The sequence below is a fragment of the Anopheles darlingi genome, chromosome 2 (assembly GCF_943734745.1).
Source record: "Anopheles darlingi chromosome 2, idAnoDarlMG_H_01, whole genome shotgun sequence".
Lineage (NCBI taxonomy): Eukaryota > Metazoa > Arthropoda > Insecta > Diptera > Culicidae > Anopheles > Anopheles darlingi.
In genome coordinates, this window is record NC_064874.1 from 6,312,501 (window position 1) to 6,335,000 (window position 22,500).

A 22,500-nucleotide genomic window follows, 5' to 3' on the forward strand; every position below is an offset into this window, starting at 1 on the left:
GTGATAAGTATTCTTCTTATAAGAACACATCAATACACCGAACATACGACCGTATGACACACACACACACATACATACATATCACGTTGATCAAATTTTCACAACAAAGTGGGAAAAGTGAAACACTGACAAAATGACGAAAATGCAACGATTGAAGAAGGTGCTGATCACAGAACAAGGGTATTGGTTGAGGGGAACTTTAAGGAATTACCCAGGCAATAATGTGCACTGTAGGAGGGATGCGCCATAATGACGACACAAAAGGCGGAAGGTGCTTTTCGCCCTGACCTGGTAAATCGTATGCTCTTCCTCTCCTCTTTCACCAGTTTGCATTAACGTTGTTGTGGACAGAATTCATTGGCTAAGCTACTTCTAATGGCCGATAATGATTACGACCATAGCATTTTCTACGTTTGCGGACCTGTTGTCTCGGTGCATCCCCGATTTTCACTACAACTACATACTAATGATGTGTCAGCTCAAGACCAAGTGTTTCTCTTGTTTTGCGTTTGTTGTATAGTTTTCCGAGTGAAATTCTTTATTTATACTCCCACACTTGCGCAATCCTGCCCGCGCCACCCTTTGTCTGGGCGGTATTTCTCATAAGAAAACAAAACAAACAGAAGAGAACAAACTAATCTGCTAATAATCATCTAAATGTGTATGCAGCTTTAAATCTAGACTCCTTTCAAGCAAAACGCCTAAGCCTCCCTTCTCTACGTCGTCGCCTCTATAACAATGTTATATCCCTTTCGCTATGTACGCTTTACACGCTTTTACTTGCCAAAAACCCTAATAGAAAGATGTACAAAACGAGCCGGTATGCTGTGTACCAAATGTTGAACAATCCTTTTTTAGCCGGAGCAAGGATGAAAAAGAAAACTTTACGAATGAAGAGCGAAGGAAGGCAACAGACATAGAGGAAAAATTACCAAGAAAAAGAGAGAGAAAAGGAAAGAAAGCCAGACGGAGAGAGGACAACAAAAATCCTAATACTTATTTCAAAATCAAGTGAGAAATTCTTGAAAATATAGAAAATAAATATTCTACCATCAGTCTCCTACTATCCTCCCCCTTCCATACATTACACCGTCTTTCTTTCTTCTCTCTTTTTCTCCGTGCCCTGTCTGTTCTACATCGTACGAGCGGTGAGCAGCAATAACCTTTGAACTGAATATGAATGTTTGCTTTCCGTTTTGTGTGACTGTGACTCCGTTCCGTTGAATGTGTTGTTTTTTTTTATCCTGTCGCACTATAAATCGCATCCTGTTTGTTACTGACCACTGGTAGCGGTGTCGCATTGTAATGGACTGAGAGCAGATACGGTTGTCCGGCTACACCACATATGTGCTACTTAGCGGATGGTGACGATCTTGGGACCGGCCGTTAATTCAATATTAATTTCGTATGGTCTCTATTTGGTAGCTCGGTAATAGATATAAGTAATGGTTGGTACAATCGTCGTCATCGTAGTAGTAGAAGTAGATAAGTCTCACTAGTACATGTCACGATTTTTCTCACTGCTGTTACACACGATCAATCATCACGATCATAATCCGCGCCTCGCTTGTATCAGGATGAAAAGGCATTTGTTCTATCAATCTTCTGACGGATGATCGCCGATGTGGGGTAGCGCAGTTTTTCTGGTAACACTATAAGCTGCAGCACGCAACGCAAGTAGGAGGGAACATGGAGTTCCGTGCTCGAAGCGCGCGATGAAATACGCCGAAAGGAAAAAAAAATCAAAAATCTGTGCAGATTGGTTGGCGCAATTCGGTACGATTGACCTCTTTGCGACTCAGTTCATAATGTCAATCGGCCTGCTATATGGCTTTGGTTGGGTGTACGCATCCTGTTTGCGACGGTTGGTCCACAGTATGCTTACTAAGATTTCATTGCCTCGCACGCCCTCTGTCTCTGTACTGGTACTGTGCTGCTGTGTTGTGCTGCTTCTGTCTTGTTGCTACTCCCAACTGTCACCTCCGGCCTTCACTGCGTTTGCTTAAAATAGTGTCGCCCTAAAAATCGCGCGCGCTTTTTACTCCAAATGATTGTTTTTTTTTTTTTTTTTTTTTTTATTTCGCTTGTCTGAATTCAAAGTACGCTGCTTCCCCTTCCTTTTGTTTTCTTTGTTTTGTTTGCGCGAGAAGAGGACATTACAAACATCCATTACTGTTCTGTTCCGGTTGTATCACGACATTACACCACGACATTACGATTTTAATGGAAATAGTTATTCAAAACATGAAAGGGGATAGAGGATAGCAGGTGGCAGCTGCTGATGATTACGAGGCTAACGTCGTCGTCGACGACAACTCTTGCCACGCCAGTACTGGTCATTGATTCTTACTCGTATTCTGACGGACGTCGTTGCACATGGGGTCATAGACCCTTATCGATGCGGCTTGCTTGCTTGCGCGACCAGCTTCCTTGTCCTGTTCCCCATCCGAAATCGATCCGATATAGGTCAGAGGATGATGATGCTGTTGATGAATTTGCAGCACTGTCCACTTCCCACACGCGGTATGATTACAATTCATAGTAAATATATAGAATGTTAATTTTCCTCTCTGGCGTTGACGGCGTTTTTTCTTGTTTTTCCACGCTGCGGTCGCATCTGTGTCGTTTTTAGCTACGCTTTGGACGCGCTCCGGTGCCTTTACTATCCCTTCCCTCTTGTTCGAGCTGCCACTTCTTCCCGGTCACAAGCGCATAGCCACCAGTGGCCATTGGCCTCCTTTTCTACCTCCTCTTCGCCGCCTACACCTTCGATATCCCACATCTCATTTCTCGTCATCTCGTCCCCTTCTCCTTAACGCATACCGGGATACTAGGCTAAGTTTCGATTTAACCGCTCTTAAATAATAGGATGGCAACCTGGCCTAGATAGAAGTAGATGAAATGGCGTGTTTCGTGCGTCACATACGATCCAAAGTTCCGGCCAACGATACAATGCCAGGTCGGGTTGTACTTCTTGTCGAATTCCTTCTTTATGTAGGCGGCAATATCCTAAAATGATAGGAAAAAATAGCAGAATGTCGGTAAAGACGGTCGGACGATTTTTGAATGAAGTAGTATAAACAATAAAAAAACAACAAGAAAATCTTTCAATCCACTTCTTGATAATACAAGAAAGCTCGTATGGTCTCTCTTATATATGTTTATGGTCAATAAAGACGGCCCCACGTTCAATGGCGATAGCGATCACGGGTGGGATTCAGAACAGCAGTTCCACATGCTGCAAGCAAATATGGGTCACGTTCTACACCCACCAGGAGCTCTTTGTAAGTGTTCTTATAAGTGTACGTTGCATGATTCATGACAATTTCTTTAAAAATTTGCAAACCGTTATCATCTTAAAAACGACATACACTATTAATTATCTCATAACCAACCTTTTATTTGAAAAAAAGTGCTAAGTTGTGCTCTTTCCGTAAATTTCTTCTTACCATCTTTTCAAAAACGCACCATACTTTAGGTGCCGCAATGTTAGAAAAGAAATCCACTTATGACATTTAAAATGAAAAATTTCTCCATTCATTCACACTTGATGGGTGAAATCATTCCAATTCGCGATAAGACAACAGCTGTCTTCCAGCTGGAACAACTTCTATAGTTTTACTACAAGGGGCGAATAAGAAATCACCAAATGAAATTGGGAATCAATTAACCTACCTTTAAGTAACAACAGGACTGAAAACAAAAAATGAACTTGTATCCCCCAAATCCAAAATAAACTTGGCCAGGGAAATAGATACATTTCAGCGTAGCACAAATATTGATGATATTCCGTAGTCAACTTCATATTATCGCAACGCGGAGTTACAAGGATGAAAAGGCAACGACACCGTTGATTGCTTGACACATATCCTGCTGCTGTGTGGTTTTCTCGAAGTAAAAAAGCAGCTCCTTTAGGACACCAAACAAATGTAAAATATTGTAAAAAGAGCGAACCAAGAAGTACAGCGGCGAATAGGACACTAGGCTGCTTCCCAGCACCAGTAGCATGATACGCTGCTATCAACGGTAACCGGGTGATTGGATGCATCGCGTCCGACGGTAACAAATCGTGTGTTCTTCTGCTTCCCTTCAGACACAAACACACACTGAGAAGTACATGTACAGTCGAAGCCGCACATATCCAAGATACATCAGCGGAAAGCAGATACCATGCCAAGTGACTTCGTCGTCCTGTGTGATGGCAACGGTACAGTTCATGGTGGTGGCACAGTTCAAAAGAGCGATATAAACTTTTGTTGAGCTTGGTGCAGGAAAAAGTAAACATAATCACAACGAAACGCTAGGCGCATCTGGGGCAATTTTGCCTAGCTACAACCCATCCCTAGCCTAGCCGCCTCCATCCAGTGTCAACCGGGCCATTGCAGGTATGGAGTGTAGGCTGTTCGGTCTTGTTTGTTTGTCTGCTCAAGGATCGCCAAAGAGTGAGAGATCCGGTCCCGTCTGTCCGGATGGTTGGTGGACTCTAGTGCATGATCTCCATGTTCCATAGTTAGAGCAGCTCAACAACATCGCGCAACATCACACAAAGAGTGTGCCATCAGGTCGCTCGGCTGCTCGCTACTCATCTGCACGTCCCCTTTTCATCACCATTTATTCAGGGCCTAGTGGTTGGGTTCGGGATCTCAACTATTTGTCAAGCAAATAACGATGATGACGACAACGACGACGAAGGCGGCAGCAGAACGACACAATCAACGTCAAGTTGACCCAACTTAAGACACCCATGTCCATCCTCTCTACCTAGTGCTATGAGCGATATCATTTCATACTGCCACTCTAGAATCGCGAAAATGATAACTACGATGTTAGCCGTCTCGTCATGAGAATGACACACACCTTAATAGTAGTTGCTCTTTAAACATCTTTAGCCAGAAAAAACAAAATTATGGAATGTAGTACATAAGATAGAAACAATCAGTACACCGACTAGTACAAATCGTTCAAAGTTGGCTAATCGCAGAACAGCGCTACTGCCTCTACCGCCAGGCCTTATCATGTACGAATCAATGGAAAATATTTGCCCTCAATTCATCGCCAACTTATCCCTTTTACTTCAAATTCGAAAATAGATGGTTAACTTTCGCTCAGATAGTGGCCCCAATGGAATGCAAATGTTACGATGGCCTTGACAGAACTCTGAAATATACACCAAACTGTACTACTGTACAATTTCCATCGTTTTCTGTGGGGCTCATAGACTTTTTAGTACACGTTTCTGTACCCCAACCGTTAGATATCATGTCAAACTGCCATTAAAACCGTGGAGGAGAGGCGCGATGCGGATTCTATACAACCAGGAAATAACACACACCTTAGCACACCCGACGAAGCCTAAAAGAATTGGATCGATTGCCTTAGACGGGTCCCTTCAGTTATGTAGCCGTGCAGTGGAATCAAGTAGGGCACTCCTATAACTCCTCAGGGTCGGGTTTACGGGAGAGGTGGTCTGACGGTATCCGTCCTTTTTGGGGCCACCTACCTACCTAACCAATCCAAAAGCGATAGGTTGGTTGCCACATAAAACCCTAGACAGTACCTTCGCAACCGACTCGCGGTTTCATTCTAGGATCGGTGGTGATGACGAATAGAAACGGCAGTCGCGCCGCCTGAAATGATGGTATCGGTGGGCTGGTTGTACACTAATGAACTTGGGTTTATTTCTATTCGTCCTAGGCTGACCTGAAACAACAACGAGGTCGTCATCGCCAGCCGTTGATACCGGTATCCCGGTCACCTCAAAATTGCCAACCATTCAGCACCATAACGACGGAAGAGTCTCTCCTATGTCTACGCTTCCACCGCCTACCGGATCATAATGGGTTGGGAACTATTGACTTGTGTTTAATGCTTTACTAAGTTCCGGGAAAAGTTGAAGTTGGAAGAGTTCTGATTGTTCCTGAATCGAGAAATGGCAGGCGCAACATTCATCATCAAAAGTTACAAAAGGACGGGCGGTCTGGTCTTTGTTGGTCGTTCATCATCGGAATTCCACCATAAAAGGACATGGAAACTTCTACACTCTCGCTGTCGCCGAACTTACTGTGCCAAGCGGGTTTGAAGTAGCACTAAAACATTTGTGAGAACCCGTCTTTGATTGTCCTTTTTTACGACAACCGTCTTCGCGCTACTTCCTACCCGATGTACCATGCCCGCCCCCCAAACTTTGGTTTCCATACCGGGCCATATTTATTTGTTTACTTCACACAAACAGCAACAACAAAAAAATCCGTCTCCAGAGCCAAGAAAAGTTCCGCAATCCAAATGATTCCGCAGCCAAGCAGCGTAGCGTAACGAAGTTAAAACTTTATCGATCGGTATCAACGTGTTCCAGCATTCCAAGCGACTGCAAAACTATTAACTCCAGAGAGTCTTCAAAGTACAACGGCAAGGGCCTAGCGGGTGTTGACTGGAACCACAGGTGAAGATAATTTACCATCGCATTAGCACCCCCACCAACAGTAATGGTGGCGCCAACCGACAACAGAAGGTGTCAAAAGTATCTCCTTTAAAGTATTCTGTTCCTTGACTTTGGCCCTCAAGATGAGTGATGGGAGTTGCAAAACTGGACTATCGTTATTCTGGAATATCGTCATAGGAAAGGATATATACGGTCAGGCGGAGTAGGTTCTCTTTACTACGTCATATTCAACTCATTCGATACACCAGAGCGCATTGGGTAGGTTATAACATTGATAATCGAAAACGTGAGTCTCAGAGTTTTGTCAGGCCATCCCAGATGAACGAAAGGGATTTTATAGCTCTAACGAACAGGATACATTAGGAAATCGACAACGATGCAGCTCCAATGCGAACAAACAATCGATATCTGCCAAATGATTTGAAACCAGGAGCACACAGGGAATCGACCTACCTACTACACAAATCATATAATCAACAAACAAAATATCTCCCCCCCCCCCCCCCCCCCTCTCCGCATCAGCTTTCCATTCCATGTTCCATAAATTGCGTTAAACGATGCTGACCAATATAGGTTCGATTCGCGAGGCTCGTACCAACGCGAGGCGGAACTAACGATAAACGCCTAAAAGGAAGCAATGCAACAGAACATGTGGAGCAATGGCAAGAACCAGGCACCCACCGATTCAGTGAGAAGATTCAGCGTGCAACAGAATTACAATAAAACTTTGCAAACGCGCGCACTGTGGATGACTGCGTTGTATTATTACAAATTCTCTTCCACAGCTAGCGACACTGCCGCGGATCATCAGTCATTCTGTCTCTCTCTCGCGCACTCTCGCTAATAGGGAGATTACTCGCACTCGGTTTTGCTGGCTCTTACAGTAAACCTAGTGGCCAGTTTTCTTCCCGTAATAATCTTGACGGTTAAATGATTTATTATATCACTTATCTCGCTGAATCTCATGGCTTCTACTTTCGTAAGTTCTCTCTTGTAACCGTTTGCACATGGCAACATGCGTGGACATAAGGATGATACGAAATGACCACGGCCGGGGTTATACTGGTACAAGCAGATAGAAATTTTAAGGCGAATAAAAGTTAATTCCAAAATTGAATCATCTTCTCGTAGCAGGAAAAAGAGGTCGTAACCGGTAGTGAGTTAAAGGGTGCCATCAAGTTCATCACGTACGTTGCTCTATTCTAGGATGAGCTGACGGATCCTTTTAGGCACGCGCATCACATACATACAGAGAAAGAGCCCCGTAGTTCGTGTCTAAAAAACCGGGATATTTTGGCACGGAAATTGACAGCCTGTTGATGGGCACGCGGTCGGTGATCCCGAAGAACGTGGTTTTGATAACAACCAGTAACAGGTAGTCTTCTTTAACACCGCACGTTCTAAGCCGTGGGCTCTCTCTGTCTCTCTGTCTCTCTGTCTCTCTGTCTCTCTCTCTCTCTCTCTCTTTCATATACTTTTTTAGTCATATCTCACTCTCTCGCTCTATCTCTCTTTCTTGCTCTCCATTTAGATCCGTTCTAATGCGGATTTCAAATTTATCTAATTAACCTAGACATCCTCTCGTCAGCCCTGGCAGTGCTGAGGCCTAAGGCAAAAGAGGTCGCTCGTCCGAAAAACAGATGGCGATATACATCATCATCGTCTCCGGAGAAGTTGTTCGATTGAAAAGATCGTCTTGCTTTACAGCATGTCCCACCCCGGAGCACCGCAACACACTACGAGACCACTCCCCATGATCGTCGAAGGTTGAGCAGCCAAACTCATGGTATATAGCGACGAGCAGCCGCGCGTTGTGTGTCGCCGGGTCCAAGTCGCGTTCGCTCTTGGGTATTCTTGAGACTAATTTTAGCAGCGACTAAGATAAAATGGAAAATTCCAGCTACTTACTTGCTTCGGTTCGTGTTCGGTGGTGGCCTCAACAGCAGTAACACTGACCACCGACGACCACGAGATAATTTTTCATCCCTTACACGCCACATTATACAGAACGGATCACTGCGGTCGCTCAATGTACGCAGCAGGAGAAACTATTTTGAGTTGACCATGGTTTTTCATACGAACATTCCGCTGCAAATTATTCTCTCTGAACATTACATACATTTCAGTAAGTATAAAAATTTGCTAAAGCCATCGAGCTTTTGAGTGCTTTGAAACGAGACGCCCTACAAGCGATCTGAAGGATTTCCATTGTATTATACCGTAAATCGTGCAGCGTCGCAAAGATTTTCACTTCAAAAGTTTTCCACGTCACCTCTGCGCCGCCCTTTCTCCATAAGATGCCAAACAATGCTCGGAAATAAGATGAAATAATTCCATTAGGAACGGAAATAAATCAATCAATATATGAGAGAGCACCGAACACAACCAAAAGCTATCGCGGCGAAGGTGAGATGCAGGATTCAGCGGTTGCCTGTGCCCCACATCCCGCCCGCTCGTGCCTGGTAATCCGTCGTGACCGGAAGAGAAAGAGGTACTGAGAGGGAGCATTCGGATATCAACGGGAGCGCAGAAATCTCTAGAGTGTAAGACAATTCAATCGAACCATCGAAAGAAAAATTCCCCCCACACCCTACGCAGATATTGCTAATACACACACAATTTGGAAGAATGTGGTTCCTCTTGCTGTACTTAACGGTTCTCGTTGTTGGCTTTGAGCGTTTAATGATTAGAGACAAAACATTTGCATCTTTTCTCATCAATTACTTTTTGCTGTTTGCCAAAATCATTTCGTCTTATCGACACGTGCATGGAAAGCAAGTTGGTAAATCAGACGGTTAAAAAAAGCATAAAACAACAAAAGAAAAAGTGATTTTGCGACACTTTAAAACTTATTGGGCAACACGGCTTCTACAATCGCTTCGGTATACAGTTACCATCTGCTCTTGCTGGAGCGTACTACTTAACCAATCATATATCATTCTGTTTTAGAGGAACTTATCATTTTGACGTAAAAAGATAAGAGAGCAACAGTTAGATACCGATTTTCAGTCGTACGAAATCAACATTTTTGTGTCGCAAAGTTACGAAACGCACAAAATCAAAATTAGCTCATTTTAAAATCTAAGAAATCGAAACATTGTCTCAACTAACTATGCATTAAGTTCTACAATAATCTTTCAATGTTTCGACTATAAAGAGTTTAACACGCTGAATTATTATTCATGGTTCCATCTGCGCAAAAGTAACGTTGACTACTTAGTAAATAGAGACCAAGAACAATAAAATATAAGTATTCATATTATAGTAGGTGAAACCATCAGACGTCTGGTGGATTATAAAAGAACCAAATGATTATCAATGGATCAAATCAAGATAACCAAAGACACAATTAACTGTTACCTTTGTGCCCTTGACTCATGCTCCAAAGCGTTTGTAGACCATGAAGACTGTTTATCGTTAACTGCTAGCAATGACCGAAATATCATCGGATGGTTACCACATAACAAGACGAGACGAAATAAAGCCAAAGTAATTAACCAGCACCCGCAGCCGGCAGCATGCAGCGACAAACGAATATTTCAGGACTAGATCAATACGAAATCCTGTACCGCTACGAACCCGTATCCTGCTGTGCGTGATGGCGTTTTCCGATAAACGTGTTTTAGAATTTCCTCAACTTCCGCCCAGGATACGGTAGCCAGAATTGGCTGGTGATACATCTAGGGCATTCATGTATTAACGGGAAAAGACGCATTCTACCCCACGCGTCTACTCATTGCGCTGCTGGTGCTCTAGTTCTTGTGCTACTGCACGAGTGCGCAATTGCTGAAAAAGCGTTTCCCGCGACATCGGCCAGGGGTTTAACTGGGGCAAATCTAATTTCCCCAATAAAAACTCAACCCAACCGACACAAACTCACGGAAAGCGCTTTGGAAATTGGAACGGAAGGCAAGACTATGCCACCTACCTGCCACCGCTGTGGGTAACCATGGGCACATCAGAACCGGAAGCGGCGGCGTTTCAGAGGAGTTGTGAGAAGGTGGTTCCTGCACTCACAAGGATATGAAATAACACGTCATCACCGGAATCGCTGATGGGTGAATTGCATAGAATGGAGCAGGCGATATCACCTTCAGTGTAGGAGTCACTGCGCTCATTTCGAACCCGTGGCTCTGTCATCAAGCCGCCGTGTTTTCGAGATAGCAGCTTTGCTAGTTCCAGAAAGTGAGAATCAGTGTCACACGCGGATCCGAAAAGGGAGCATATCGTAATCGATTCGGAAGCAACTAGGCTAGCATCTCCGGTATAAACGTGTCTGTCTATCCCATTGCAAATCTCGTTATGTTGAATCAAAAATTGAAAAAGAAACCCATTGCCGATTATCGTTCATTTGAACAAATGGTATATACATGTACCTCCTGTATTTGAATTACTATTACCAAAAAAACATCATTTTTTAAACTAAACACGCACATACCCCTCCTCTAAATACATTCTATAAATCATCCAACAAATAAATGTTAACCTTAAATTTAAAAAGTTAAGGCTAAAATTATTTTACAATTATGTCTAGTATCTAAATAATCTCTCGAAAAAGAAGTAGAAGAGAGTCCATCGAAAACATCATTATTAACTGAGTGATCGATCGTTATTTTGGAGTGTGAGCAGACGATACAATACGGTTATCTTCGAGAACCATACAGACATGCTTAGAGTGGGTCCTGCAACTGCAACTGCAATCATCTGGAGCATTTTTTGACCGAAGCAGTTGGGGATTGTAATATAATTCTCCTACCGGATTAGACGATTCGGCCACGAAAACCCATATATTTCGGTCAGTGAACTCGATCCTATATGCACAGATAAGTCAATTCAACGTGTACGAAAGGGTTAAGCTTGGCAGTAGTAATGAGACACATTTACTTATTGACCTTTCATCAAAATGTTTCAGTTTGACATTTCCAAGGATAATAAGCTGAGGCCTGGATACGTACGGGGATGCTTGGATCGTTGTGTTGTATTCCCGATTGAAAATTGTATCGGAAACCACTTCAAAACGGAGTAAGTTTAACCAAACGTCAAATGGTAATGTATAGCTCAAAGCCCCACTACCTACATCACGGATATCACAAGATCCAATACGATACAGGATCTCAATAGAAATGACTCTGCAAGTCGCATTCCACGTTATATCATCCAAGTAAATCCGTCATAAAGGTATCGCATCGGGAGTGCCATAATATGTTGACGTTGTTTTTGGGTTATAAAGGTAAAACAACATAAAATGACTATACGACTTTGCCTTCAACATAGAGCTAAAGCATATTCTGGCGAAAGTCGTTGTTGTTTCAATTCACTTTTTCATCTCTCGCACCCAGCTACATATCGTTTCGCAAAGATGAAAAAAAAAGCTCGAAAGCATGGGAAAGAAAAACAGAGAAATAGGAAAGAAAAATATATTGAGGTTTGTCGTGTCGTTTGCAAGCAAACGAAACCACCACGACCATCAGAGCGGATAATCATATTCGATGCTCGCACATAAAATTGGCCGCCGGTCTTGTGGGTTCGCAAGCCGCTTCTTGGTTTCGACAGCAGAAGGCAACGCGCGAATCCAGTGCCTTGAGAAGCTGCTCAATTTTCTAATGCGGAATATGCGTTCGTTTTCGTCGATATTAACCACCCACATATGGGCACTACTGTGCGTGTCCATAAGTGCTCAACGCACAGCCGTGCACAAGCGGCGACGACGAAAAATGGCGATAATTCCAGCCTCTCGAGATCGTTCACTTGGTGTGATTTTCCCTTGCACTTGACATAAATCAGTGTCCAGCTGCCGTTGAGCACAGCATCGTAATACTGGCGAAAATGGATTGGAAAACCACTTTTCAACAAGTGCAGCAGATCAGCACGGTTTGTGCTGATTCTACTAAACCGCAGCACAATGTGCAATTAAATCGACGACTACAAGGCGTTCTCCAATGACCACCGCCATAGTCTTTAATTGTTACATTTTATCGGCTATCTTTTTTTTTTGCAGCATCCAGCAAGAAGTCCCATATCTCTTTTTCTTTTTTAGATAAGTATATCGCTCTGCCTGTTTTATCATGAGCTTTAAGATTCCTATAGAAAGCTTTAGTTTCATCATTTAGACAATTCATTATCACACACTATCTTGGCGCGCAGTGTTGGGCACAGTTTAGGGTAAAATAAAAGAGCATAACGCATCGCACCGCCACCAAACGGTCCAACGTAATGTGCGAATGTGTGCTGAGCTCGTGAGAGAGGTAGGCGAACGCAACAGAAACGTCAAAAGCATTATATATTTAAACGTATATATGTATGACATCGCCGCCTTTGAGGAGTGTTCATGTACCGAAGCAAGTAGGGTGGTATGCTGTTTGTTGGAAAGATCACCCAAGCCACCTATACTGCTTTCACGTACTTTTTGTGCTTTCACAGCTAGCAGCGCAACGCAACTCAGCGCGCGGCCAACCAACCAGCCATCGAAAAGAAGGGAAAATGTGTATTTTTTCTCCAATGAGCACTACCAATGCCCTCCTCCCTCCTTCCTTTGCTTCTTTCATGATCGCACCGAATTTTCTTTAACCTACCGTTGGTAGTACTAGCAAAGTTGATGGCGGCGGCGTCCATGTCCACGCTGCAGTATATTGATTTTCTGTGTTTATTTATAAGCCTACCCAACAACCATCAGGACAACGTTACGTTTTAGGGCCAATTTCGTGGCAAGAGATGTGTAGGAGAGGGCAAAAGAGATGGTTTCTTTCGAACTTGAATTTAAACGGTTATTAGCAGCAATATGCAATCTAAACGACGTCTTATTCTGCATCAGTTCATTTTTGCGGTTGCCATGGCTACGGGACAACCACAGTTAACACTTCGGTTATTTAGTTGGTGTTTTCGTTTCGAATTGATCGAATTGAGTCCAATAAAAAAATTATAAAATCACATTACTCCAAGTAAATACTGATTGGAATACTTTGAGGGCGTTTCACCTATCGTGAATAACTCACCCTAACCTTCAAAAATCTCGGAACTTGGCGCGGCATGCTGACCTTCCGTCCGCCCAGTAGCAAATGGATGAAGGCCAGCATACGCAGAGGTAATGTAGCATAAATTATGCCCAACAGACCACACACGTTAAGCCCTAATCACACCGCGCACATCATCCCATGATCGTTAGCCGTTGCTGAACTACTACCTATGCTCGCTGCGTGTTTCGCACTAACTACAGAAAAGAGAGAGAGAGAGAGAGAGTGAGTGAGTTAAGGAAAAGCCGCCAACTTGAGCATACACTAAAAATAGCATTAATTTATTGCAGGCGCATCACCAACCTCACATGCTGGTGCTTTGGGAAATCGCAACGCTGGGAGAGAAAACGAGAAGATGCACTAGCTGACACAGTAGCCCAGAAGCTGATGGACAAAAAATACTAAACAAAATCCGCATAATGTCATCACATCACACACCATACCGATCAGAGCATTGCCAAGTGGCGTACGAGAACGGTAAAAGTTTTACAAGACCCACTACTCTCACAAATGTGTGTGATGGTGTCACCGACGCGACGTGACCACGGGAAGATAAACACGGTATACAGGAGGGCTCTCTGGAAAGCTCTGAAGAGCTGGGACGCTGAGGTTGCATTTTCTGAAGCATAGCAGCGATGAAGATCCTTTGGACATCAAATCAGGTTCAAGCGAGGAACAGTGGGACAACGCGGAGCGAGGAATGAATCTTTGGTTATCCTCTTTCAACTCCAACCGAAGCACGCGCCGCTACTGCTGCTGCTGTGTCTGTTTTGTGCTTGCAAAACTTTATCCCTGAGATTATACGGTTGTCACTTCGTCTACCAGGATACGACAACATGAAGCACGTTTGACCCTCTGGAATAAGCCAAGGAATGGACAACGGCAGGACCATTTCAAATTTAGAGCCACCTACTCTGTCCCTTCTTTCCACCCCAGTGTTCAATGAGGAAAGAGCATGTAAATAGCGTTAAAACGAGTCCCACACGTGAATTTCATCTAATTATGGTTCACTCGAAGAGTCTCATACCAAGAGCAGCAGTGTTCGAAGGTACATAGAATGCCATCAAACCATCAAAGGATTGAACGGCACGTTTGACAGACAAGCCGTTGGAACATCAAAGAAGACACAGAAACGCACGGACAATCACCACTTTAAATGAAAATATCCTCTTGTCGCATGCTTGTCCGCTAACAACATTATCCTTGCACAATTACTCTCCAGCTAAGCATTCTCTCCTGCAACTATGCAGTGTGCCAACTAAATCAAGTTCGTCCTTGACTTACTTGGCACGGCAGTGCGGCTGGAGTGCGAGCCATTTTACGAAGGTTGAGAAATGCTCTGATAGGGGTGACACATTTGCAGACAATGTGGTGTCGAAACTATGGAAATATATCGGAAACCCTACCTTTTCAATGTTGTATTTTTCCAGGGCCTGCGTTGCACAGTCCACAGCGTCCTGCTGCATTTCCTCGCCCATGTCCGCATTCTTGATTACTGCCTTGCGGTCACTCATTTTTCTAGCGTTATTTGATTTTCTGTTGCTTGATGTCGGTGATGACGAAGGAGATGCTGACGAAGACCTGTATGAGAGTGTCAGCCACAACCGGGTAATTGAAAAAGAAGAGAAATTGGAGAGAACAATTAATAAACCAGGTGATTCAATTTTACGCCTCAATCAAACTGAACAGCAAGGTTAACTAAACGTGAGTAAATTTATTTCATCCGTTACTTGGATCACTGCCGCCCTTGCCCGGTATTATAGCCCATTCTAGAATGCTGTAGCAACCATAAATGAGTTACTGTTTCTGCTGGGAAAATGCCAATTATCGCCCAGTGACTTACAGATTAGTGTTTCCACTGTTTTCAGCATAGCAGCAGACTGCATCAAAACAAGTTCAAAGGGATGGGAAATTGGCGATAACCTTTCACTATCTCACGTAATGTGATACTTTTGGTGATGCTACCAATTCGCACTACCCATCCGTTATGTTGCCAGTTCACGTGACCTATTTTATATCCCTCAGCCACTATCCAGCCCAAACACAACTGCATATTCTCAGCTAAAAATCCCACGATAAGCTTACTGCGATATAATTAAGGGAAGCGATGAGTCATAAGAAATCATCTAGAAATGGTGACCCTCTAGCATCTAGAAAGGGACATCATCGCCCAATGGTTAGATTAGCAACGAATTGGATGCTTGCCTAACTCCATTACTACTGTCTTTTTAATTTCTACTTTGAAATAAATTACCAAATTAAGCTGATTCGGTTCTGAAGCAGTCTATTACTGCATGTTCAACTGCAATTTCCAAAGTGTCGTAGCATCATCAAACATACGGACAGCATAGGTTCTATGTACGAGGCACGATAGACACTTAAGGACTGTCGCTAATGTCTCCCTAGCAGATGTTTCTAGCGAGAAACAAGTGTACCAAACGCCTTTAAGCCGGATTCCGTTAAACAAACGCAAGCGTAAACCTCCGGGTGAAAAAATGCACACTGTATATCCGAGTTTCATCGCATGGTCTATCGATTAGATGCACGCGATGTGATTAACACACCCAGCAGCGCCCCATTAGAAGATCGTCCTGTGCTACACGCCAGCCTGCCAAGGTAAAATGATAGTGAAAACAGAATTTTCGATTTTACCACCATCATTACGTGTGCAGCTTGCACTCATTTCCCACAAAAAGCCCTTTACGTTTGACCTATACTCATAATTCATAATGTGGCGCACCCATCCACTGTGTGGTAGGAATGCTGGCACCAGTGGATCACAACTTCAAAGCCAACTTCAGGCGAAATTGTCGATGACCCATGGAGTGTCTAGGTGAGACCATACCAAAGGACGAAGGCACGTCCCACACGACACCTTTATGGCGAAGTGTCGCGCACAGCATTAAGTGACCTTGAATTGTGGTGACTAACGAACGAACTCAGCGAACGAAATGCCACATCATTTGTCCGTGCCATGCTTCTGATGATTCTACACCTATCAACTATACACGCGTTTCAATACAGCGTTTAGAGCGTTTGCTACCATAAACGATTCGGTTTATTCCTCTCATTCCTTCCCGGGCAATCCGTTCGTTTCTTCGCTTGAATCAGCCAAACAACGAGTAATGGACATTTGGGGATGCTCGTGCAAGGATTGGTAACTAAAACGTATTTAAACAAAAGCATTTCATGCAACGCAAGCGGATATAAAAATTATTTGATGACCCAGAATCATCCGCAATACGGGAATTTATGGGAAATTCGTTTCTACTCTGAATCATTGCCTCCCAATCCCCTCGACCACCCTTCTAAGTGTTCTCTCACGCCATTTCTAAACTCTCTCGCCTCCCAGTCACTAAAATCGTACCAGGAGCGCGAATCTGAAACGCGGAGCACAAACCAAGGAGCTCGAACCACGGTGCAGAGAGCCGGGAAAGTGGATACTGTAGCTCCACCTTAGATTCCCGGAAAACCCTGCTTTAATTCAGTCAACGATTGGGGCACCTAGACGGCGGAAAAACGGATGAGAGCGAAGGTGGGCTTTGCACTCTTCGCATAACCACTCCTCGAACCAGGACACACACATCACGCGCACCTCGGATGCGTCCTGCACCGTAGCACAGTACTAGCTACTAACGCAAAAACGCTCTCGTGATGTTCGATGGCTGAAAAGGGAACGACCAAGTTTAACGGGAAGTTGGAATTCTTTTCGTCGAGCATCGGAACGTATCCTGCCCTAAGCAACCCTCGTGGTGCATGATGTTTTCCTTGCTTATTTCCACCACTTTTCAGCTCCGCCAAACTCAAAACTCTTATCCATCAGAGCACCCATTGCAATGAAACCACCGCCAAACACGCGGTCTGCTCGCGTACCACCACCATTGTAAGGGACCCTGTTTTGGCGTTTGATTTCGAATGTTCTAGAAAAATTCGATGGAAAATTCCTTTGGGAAAGCGCATACACCATGTGCTCGCGACAAGCTAAAATGAAAATTACTTTCTGGTTCTGGCTGCCTTAGGCGAGATGGGGCTGATTGGAAAGGAATGCCCATTTCAACCTACCCAACCCTCTTCTCGGAGGCAACCACGTCAGGGAAAGTATGTGCACCAGAACGTCCTGCCCAAAACTCCTTCTATTCAGTGGTCAGCTCCTGAATGCGTGGCCTTGCCAGCACACACTCTTGCACACACACGCACGCACACACACATTGCTTTCGCCACATGCCCATTCTCCTCGCAATGCTGCCCTTAGCTCCACTTCCCCCCGGGGGCTTCCGGTCATGGCCAGCTTGAAGGATTCGTGGTGCTGTGACACGGGAAATTCCATCATCTCCAATGTACGGGACGGTAAAGTAGCAGTATGCTGTTCAAGGATGTCCTTCTCCTAACCCGCCAACCCGCCGTTCTCGAGGCGAGGCGACTTTGCCATAACCAGATCAATGCCGCTGACCAAGTAAGAACTTCCACTGCACTGAAGCGGAACGGCAAACGAACAACCCTGGCTTGGCGTGTAACGAGAAAACGGATGGCCACGAATTCTACGGTTTTATCCCTCCAGGTGGCTGTTCCCTGCTCCGGACGTGGCTGCCGGTTCAGCTTGCCACTTTTTTGCAGCTTTCTCTCTATTGTCACCGTACAAATGCACACAATTTGTGAACTCGAGGTTTTTCAGCTGCCCTGGCCGACCGCACACGCTTTTCTTGGTTCCCGGCAAAAATGTGAGTTCACGGTAGCCGGATAGGCCCGCCACCGTTAGTGGGGTGGTTTTTACTCAAGATGTAAAGATTTGCTCACCGTTTTGTTTCGAAAACAGTTCACGCCTATAGAAACTCCTTTGCAAAGAACCTTCGCTGATATTTCACCGATAAAATCGCGAACTTTCCACGTTTTCTGTAAATTCGCTGATTGCACGACCGAGATTCTCGGAAGCGAGCTGTGAATTACGAAAAAAAATAAAAATCGAGCAAAATCGAGCACGCAAATCTCGAGGCGGTTTCTGCCAAGCGGTTTCTGGCAACTGTTTGGTGAGTATCGTGAAATTCACCACGATTGGTGAATTTTAAGCCCTTCAGCAAAATCATTCGATGAAACGAATCGACCAACTGAAATTCAAACACCAACGGAATTTTTTTCACACACCCAAACCGCAGTCTCCCAAGACGAAGCCTTGATTGATAGCGTTGCAATGAATCCTTCAGGAATCCTTACAAACTATGAGCTGGATCGACATCAAACTCCTTTCCATTATCTTGCACGCTCTACCAAGCATAAGCCTACAATTTAACTTCAAGCTAGTCTACAAAAGCGTTATTTATCTAGGTAGAAAATCATTTACCAACGGATTTTGATTTTTATATGCTCCGAAAATGTTGCCTTCACGGTATTGCTCATGAAGTCATCGTTCAGCCAGAAGCTGGGATTTAAAAGTCGGTACACGCGGCAAGATGCTTGGCAAGATGATTGCGACTGGCGGCTTTGTGACTTCGAACTTCGAACTTTATCGTCATCACACGTTCGACACACCAGAAGGTTAGAGGGCTTAAACACCTGAAGAGATAAAATGTTCCAATCAGTTCGACAGCACTCGACAACACACAATAAATAATCTTTGAACAATTCTGCTTCTTCCTTAGGCACTCAATCTGAACTAAGCAAATCGATTCATCCGTTTTACCTTTCTTACCGGGGTATAATAAAGCGACTATACTGGAATTGATCTGGAAATATGAATGCTACAGTCGAATAATTCACCCGGGGAGTACACTGCATGCCACGGTTGGCCTTCCGGCATACGCGACAATTGAGGAAAAAAAGTAACACCGACATTAGCACGCAGCTTATACGGCTTATGACAAGGACAAATGTCGGAACCAAAAGCAAAATAGGAAAAACGTAAAGGATGCGTCGAGACTCGCTCAAGTCAAGGATACCTTCCATGCCTGATCTCCTGGCCCCTTGCCCAGAAACATTATAAACTCGTATCTACAGTCTATCACCAAATAGGCACATGAAATGCTTGGGCTTCTGATGTAGTATACTTTTAACCATTTCTTTTCATTAACAACTGCACCATTTATGAAAATACTTGCCGTTATCAGCAGCACAAACTGTTCCTATCAATATAAAATCGGCCAGCACACTCCGAAGCCACTCCACAGCTACTATATCCTGCCCATTTGGCACACCGAGCAAATGGCAAAGTGCTCTTGCAGATCCTTTTTCAAAGCAGCCTCTAGACGTGCAATATATATCCTGTAACCGTCTCGCCTTACCTCTTATCACAAACCCTATACCCTTTGGGTCTTCTGTGCTCTCTCTCTCTCTCTCTCTCTCTCTCTCTCTCTCTCTCTCTCTCTCTCTCTCTCTCTCTCTCTCTCTCTCTCTCTCTCTCTATGCTCGTGCGAGTCAGCTGGTGGCAGCGTTAACAGTTGAACTTCACCACACTTACTGTCGGACAGGACTTGTGGAAATAAGTGGAGCAACGCGAGATTCGCATCGAGCGAGGAGAGAGAATCCTTGCGCTTTCGGGAGACAATAACGATGCTTTCGACGCGGCTTTTTGGGAGCACGAATCGATTTCGCATCTTTCGCAGACCAGCGACAAGCGTTCTTCTCTGTGGTTGTTTTACTTTTTGCACAAATATAAGCCCCATAATCGCACATGCATAGTAGTGAGAGACCCGCTAGCAGATGGGAGCATGAGAGCAAAATATGCTGTTGGCATAAACCCGCGCCCAAGTTCAATATGGGGTTTAAAGACAACGGATGCTCCACCTCGGGCCAACCGTACATCCTCTTTAAAAGTTCAGTGCCACTGTGAGCGTGGCATTGTTTTCTGAGTATCAGTTGAATAAAGGATACAATGTACTTAAAAAGAATAGAATGTACCTGGCCTAGAGGGCATTCTAGCCCCGTGAAGTATAGTAGACAATAGATAGCCAACATGGAGTGACATGGACATGGACTGCAGCCTACACATATCGTAGCTTCTCGAGGACCGACAGATAAGCTGTTGTTGGTGGTGGTTGGATTCACAGAATGATAACACACAGAACGAGAGGATTTCGTTTCTCCACCTCCTGCACTTTCTTCCCAGGGCGAGGGGTGTACCGACGGTTTTATTCACCACCTTGCAGCCAAATAGAACGATCCACGCACGTACACCGAGCGATCCAACTAATATTGGATCCCTCCTTACTCGTTACGCATCATTTTCTCCTTTTGCCGCTGCATCTTCTTCTTGGACAGCTTCTTCTTCTCTTGCTCGGCATTATCGGCGGCCTTGGTGACGACGTCTTCCTTTTCCGTGAGCGACAGCTCAATGTGACACGGCGACGACATGTACGGGTTGATGCGACCATGCGCACGGTACGTACGGCGACGCAGGCACGGAGCACGGTTCACCTGAATGTGATCGATCACTAGACGGTCCACATCCAGACCCTTGTAGTCCGCGTTAGCTTCAGCGTTCTTGAGCAGCTGCAGCAGGAACTCGGCGGACTTCTTGGGCCAGCGGCCGACGGAGGTACCCCAGTGCTTGGCCTGGGCACAACGACCAACACCACCGTTGAACCGGCGGAATGGCACGCACTCCTTCTTGTCGCACACGTTCTTCAGGAAACGCTGAGCACGGCGCAGAGGCATACGCTTGATGGCTAGTGCTGTTTCGCGGGTATTCTGTAACGATACAACGGAATAACAACGTTAGAGCTAGGTTCGAGACCTCGTGTTGCACCCATATCTTACCTTGAAATGTACCCGTAGGTTCGATCCACGGGATTTGCACGATTTGGACGCATTATCAGGTTCCTTGGCGTAACGACCCATCCTGAAACCGAAGTCTGTATGTGAGGAAAATGCGCACAGTTAGTCAACGCAAATGAAACGGAAAGCCAAAGTCGGTTTTGCTGTAGGTTTGATGAATCGAAAAAGTCGCAACACTGCTTTGGCCTTTTGCCAACAGTTCAACTCGAGGCATGTTGATGTTACTGGAGGCACACGTTGAACCGGTAAATTAAACATAATACACAGTTGAACGGACCAAATTTCAACATGAGGTTAATGCGGACAACTTTAACGATACATCACCATACGATTTCAATGGATTTTCCACCAAATCATCACGATTTTCGTACTTTTTTCCCGACAACAATTTCAACGCGCTCCCTCACCTACCTGACAAGATGCCGGAAAGAGAGACTCAACCGCGTTTGACACCCGGAAACAGCTTTTTGAGCGAATTTGAGCAACTCTTGTGAAAACATGCAAGAAAATTATTAAGTGCGATGCTCTATTCTAGCAAATGACAAAGCGAAGAGCAGCCAGTATACAAAATGTATGCACCCGGGGATGTTTAAGAGACCCTAAATTGTTCTGCCGGCGGGTCTCTTAAGCATTAGCCGTGGCCACACGGAGCGAAAATTTGCGCGCAAATTTACAAATTAATGCCAAATCGTTTACGCTTCGATATGTTTACGTGGCCGGGTTGAGGAAATTAAAATCGTTTTGTGGAAGAAAAGGATTGAACACACTAGCAATGATCACTATCTATCAATGTAAACCACAAATAGAACATATTGCGAGCCCTTCCGTTTGCAAACAGCTTTTACTCTAGGTTTTACGCTCCACGGACCTATAATCGTTTGACAGCATGTAAACGGCAAGCGTAAATGTTTTGGCATTAATTTTTTCGTTTGCGCTAGAGTTTTCGCCCCGTGTGGCCACGGCTATTAAGAGAGTGGAAAAAATAAATTAAAAAATTTTAACTTTGACCATTTTTTTAGAATACTGTCCCGGCACCAGGCGTCGCCGGTCGGGGCGGATCATTTCGGATGGGCTTGCTGTTCTCAACAAATATCTCATTCAATCGTGATTTGGGTTCAAGGGGAGCTCTCTTTTTTCATTTCATCCTGCACGGGATCCTTTTTCAATTTTTTACAATTCTGTTTCAATTCTTGCTTATCATCAGCATGAACAGAGCCCAGTGCATGTTTCAACGGTTTGCCCTTCGTTTTCAACATCTTATCGTATAGTTTATCTACTTTTTTCACC

At 44.5% G+C, this 22,500-nt stretch overlaps 3 protein-coding genes across 4 annotated transcripts in view; all 3 read right to left on the bottom strand.

Annotated features, from left to right (window-relative positions):
- Window positions 1-2,019: 2,019 nt before the first annotated feature.
- Window positions 2,020-18,379, bottom strand: LOC125951414 (dynein light chain 1, cytoplasmic). Its single transcript, XM_049680242.1, has 3 exons — window positions 18,244-18,379; window positions 14,856-15,030; window positions 2,020-3,009 (listed from the first exon to the last, which is right to left on the bottom strand). The coding sequence occupies exons 2-3, from the start codon at window positions 14,961-14,963 to the stop codon at window positions 2,848-2,850; spliced, it is 270 nt and encodes an 89-aa protein (XP_049536199.1). The 5' UTR covers window positions 14,964-15,030; window positions 18,244-18,379; the 3' UTR covers window positions 2,020-2,847.
- Window positions 18,380-20,511: 2,132 nt separating this feature from the next.
- LOC125959833 (60S ribosomal protein L17) lies at window positions 20,512-21,631 on the bottom strand. 2 transcript variants are annotated; one of them, XM_049692791.1, is made up of 3 exons: window positions 21,621-21,631; window positions 21,196-21,290; window positions 20,512-21,126 (listed from the first exon to the last, which is right to left on the bottom strand). In XM_049692791.1, the coding sequence occupies exons 2-3, from the start codon at window positions 21,274-21,276 to the stop codon at window positions 20,644-20,646; spliced, it is 564 nt and encodes a 187-aa protein (XP_049548748.1). In that variant the 5' UTR covers window positions 21,277-21,290; window positions 21,621-21,631; the 3' UTR covers window positions 20,512-20,643. The 2 variants fall into 2 exon arrangements, with proteins under 2 accessions (XP_049548748.1, XP_049548747.1); XM_049692790.1 differs by lacking the exon at window positions 21,621-21,631 and adding an exon at window positions 21,585-21,611.
- A 697-nt stretch (window positions 21,632-22,328) lies between these two features.
- Window positions 22,329-22,500, bottom strand: part of LOC125951451 (NAD-dependent protein deacetylase Sirt6) — a 1,257-nt gene continuing 1,085 nt past the window's right edge. Inside the window, exon 3 of the mRNA XM_049680305.1 lies at window positions 22,329-22,500. This exon is cut by the window's right edge and continues 155 nt beyond it. Coding sequence (XP_049536262.1) covers window positions 22,329-22,500 — 172 coding nt within the window.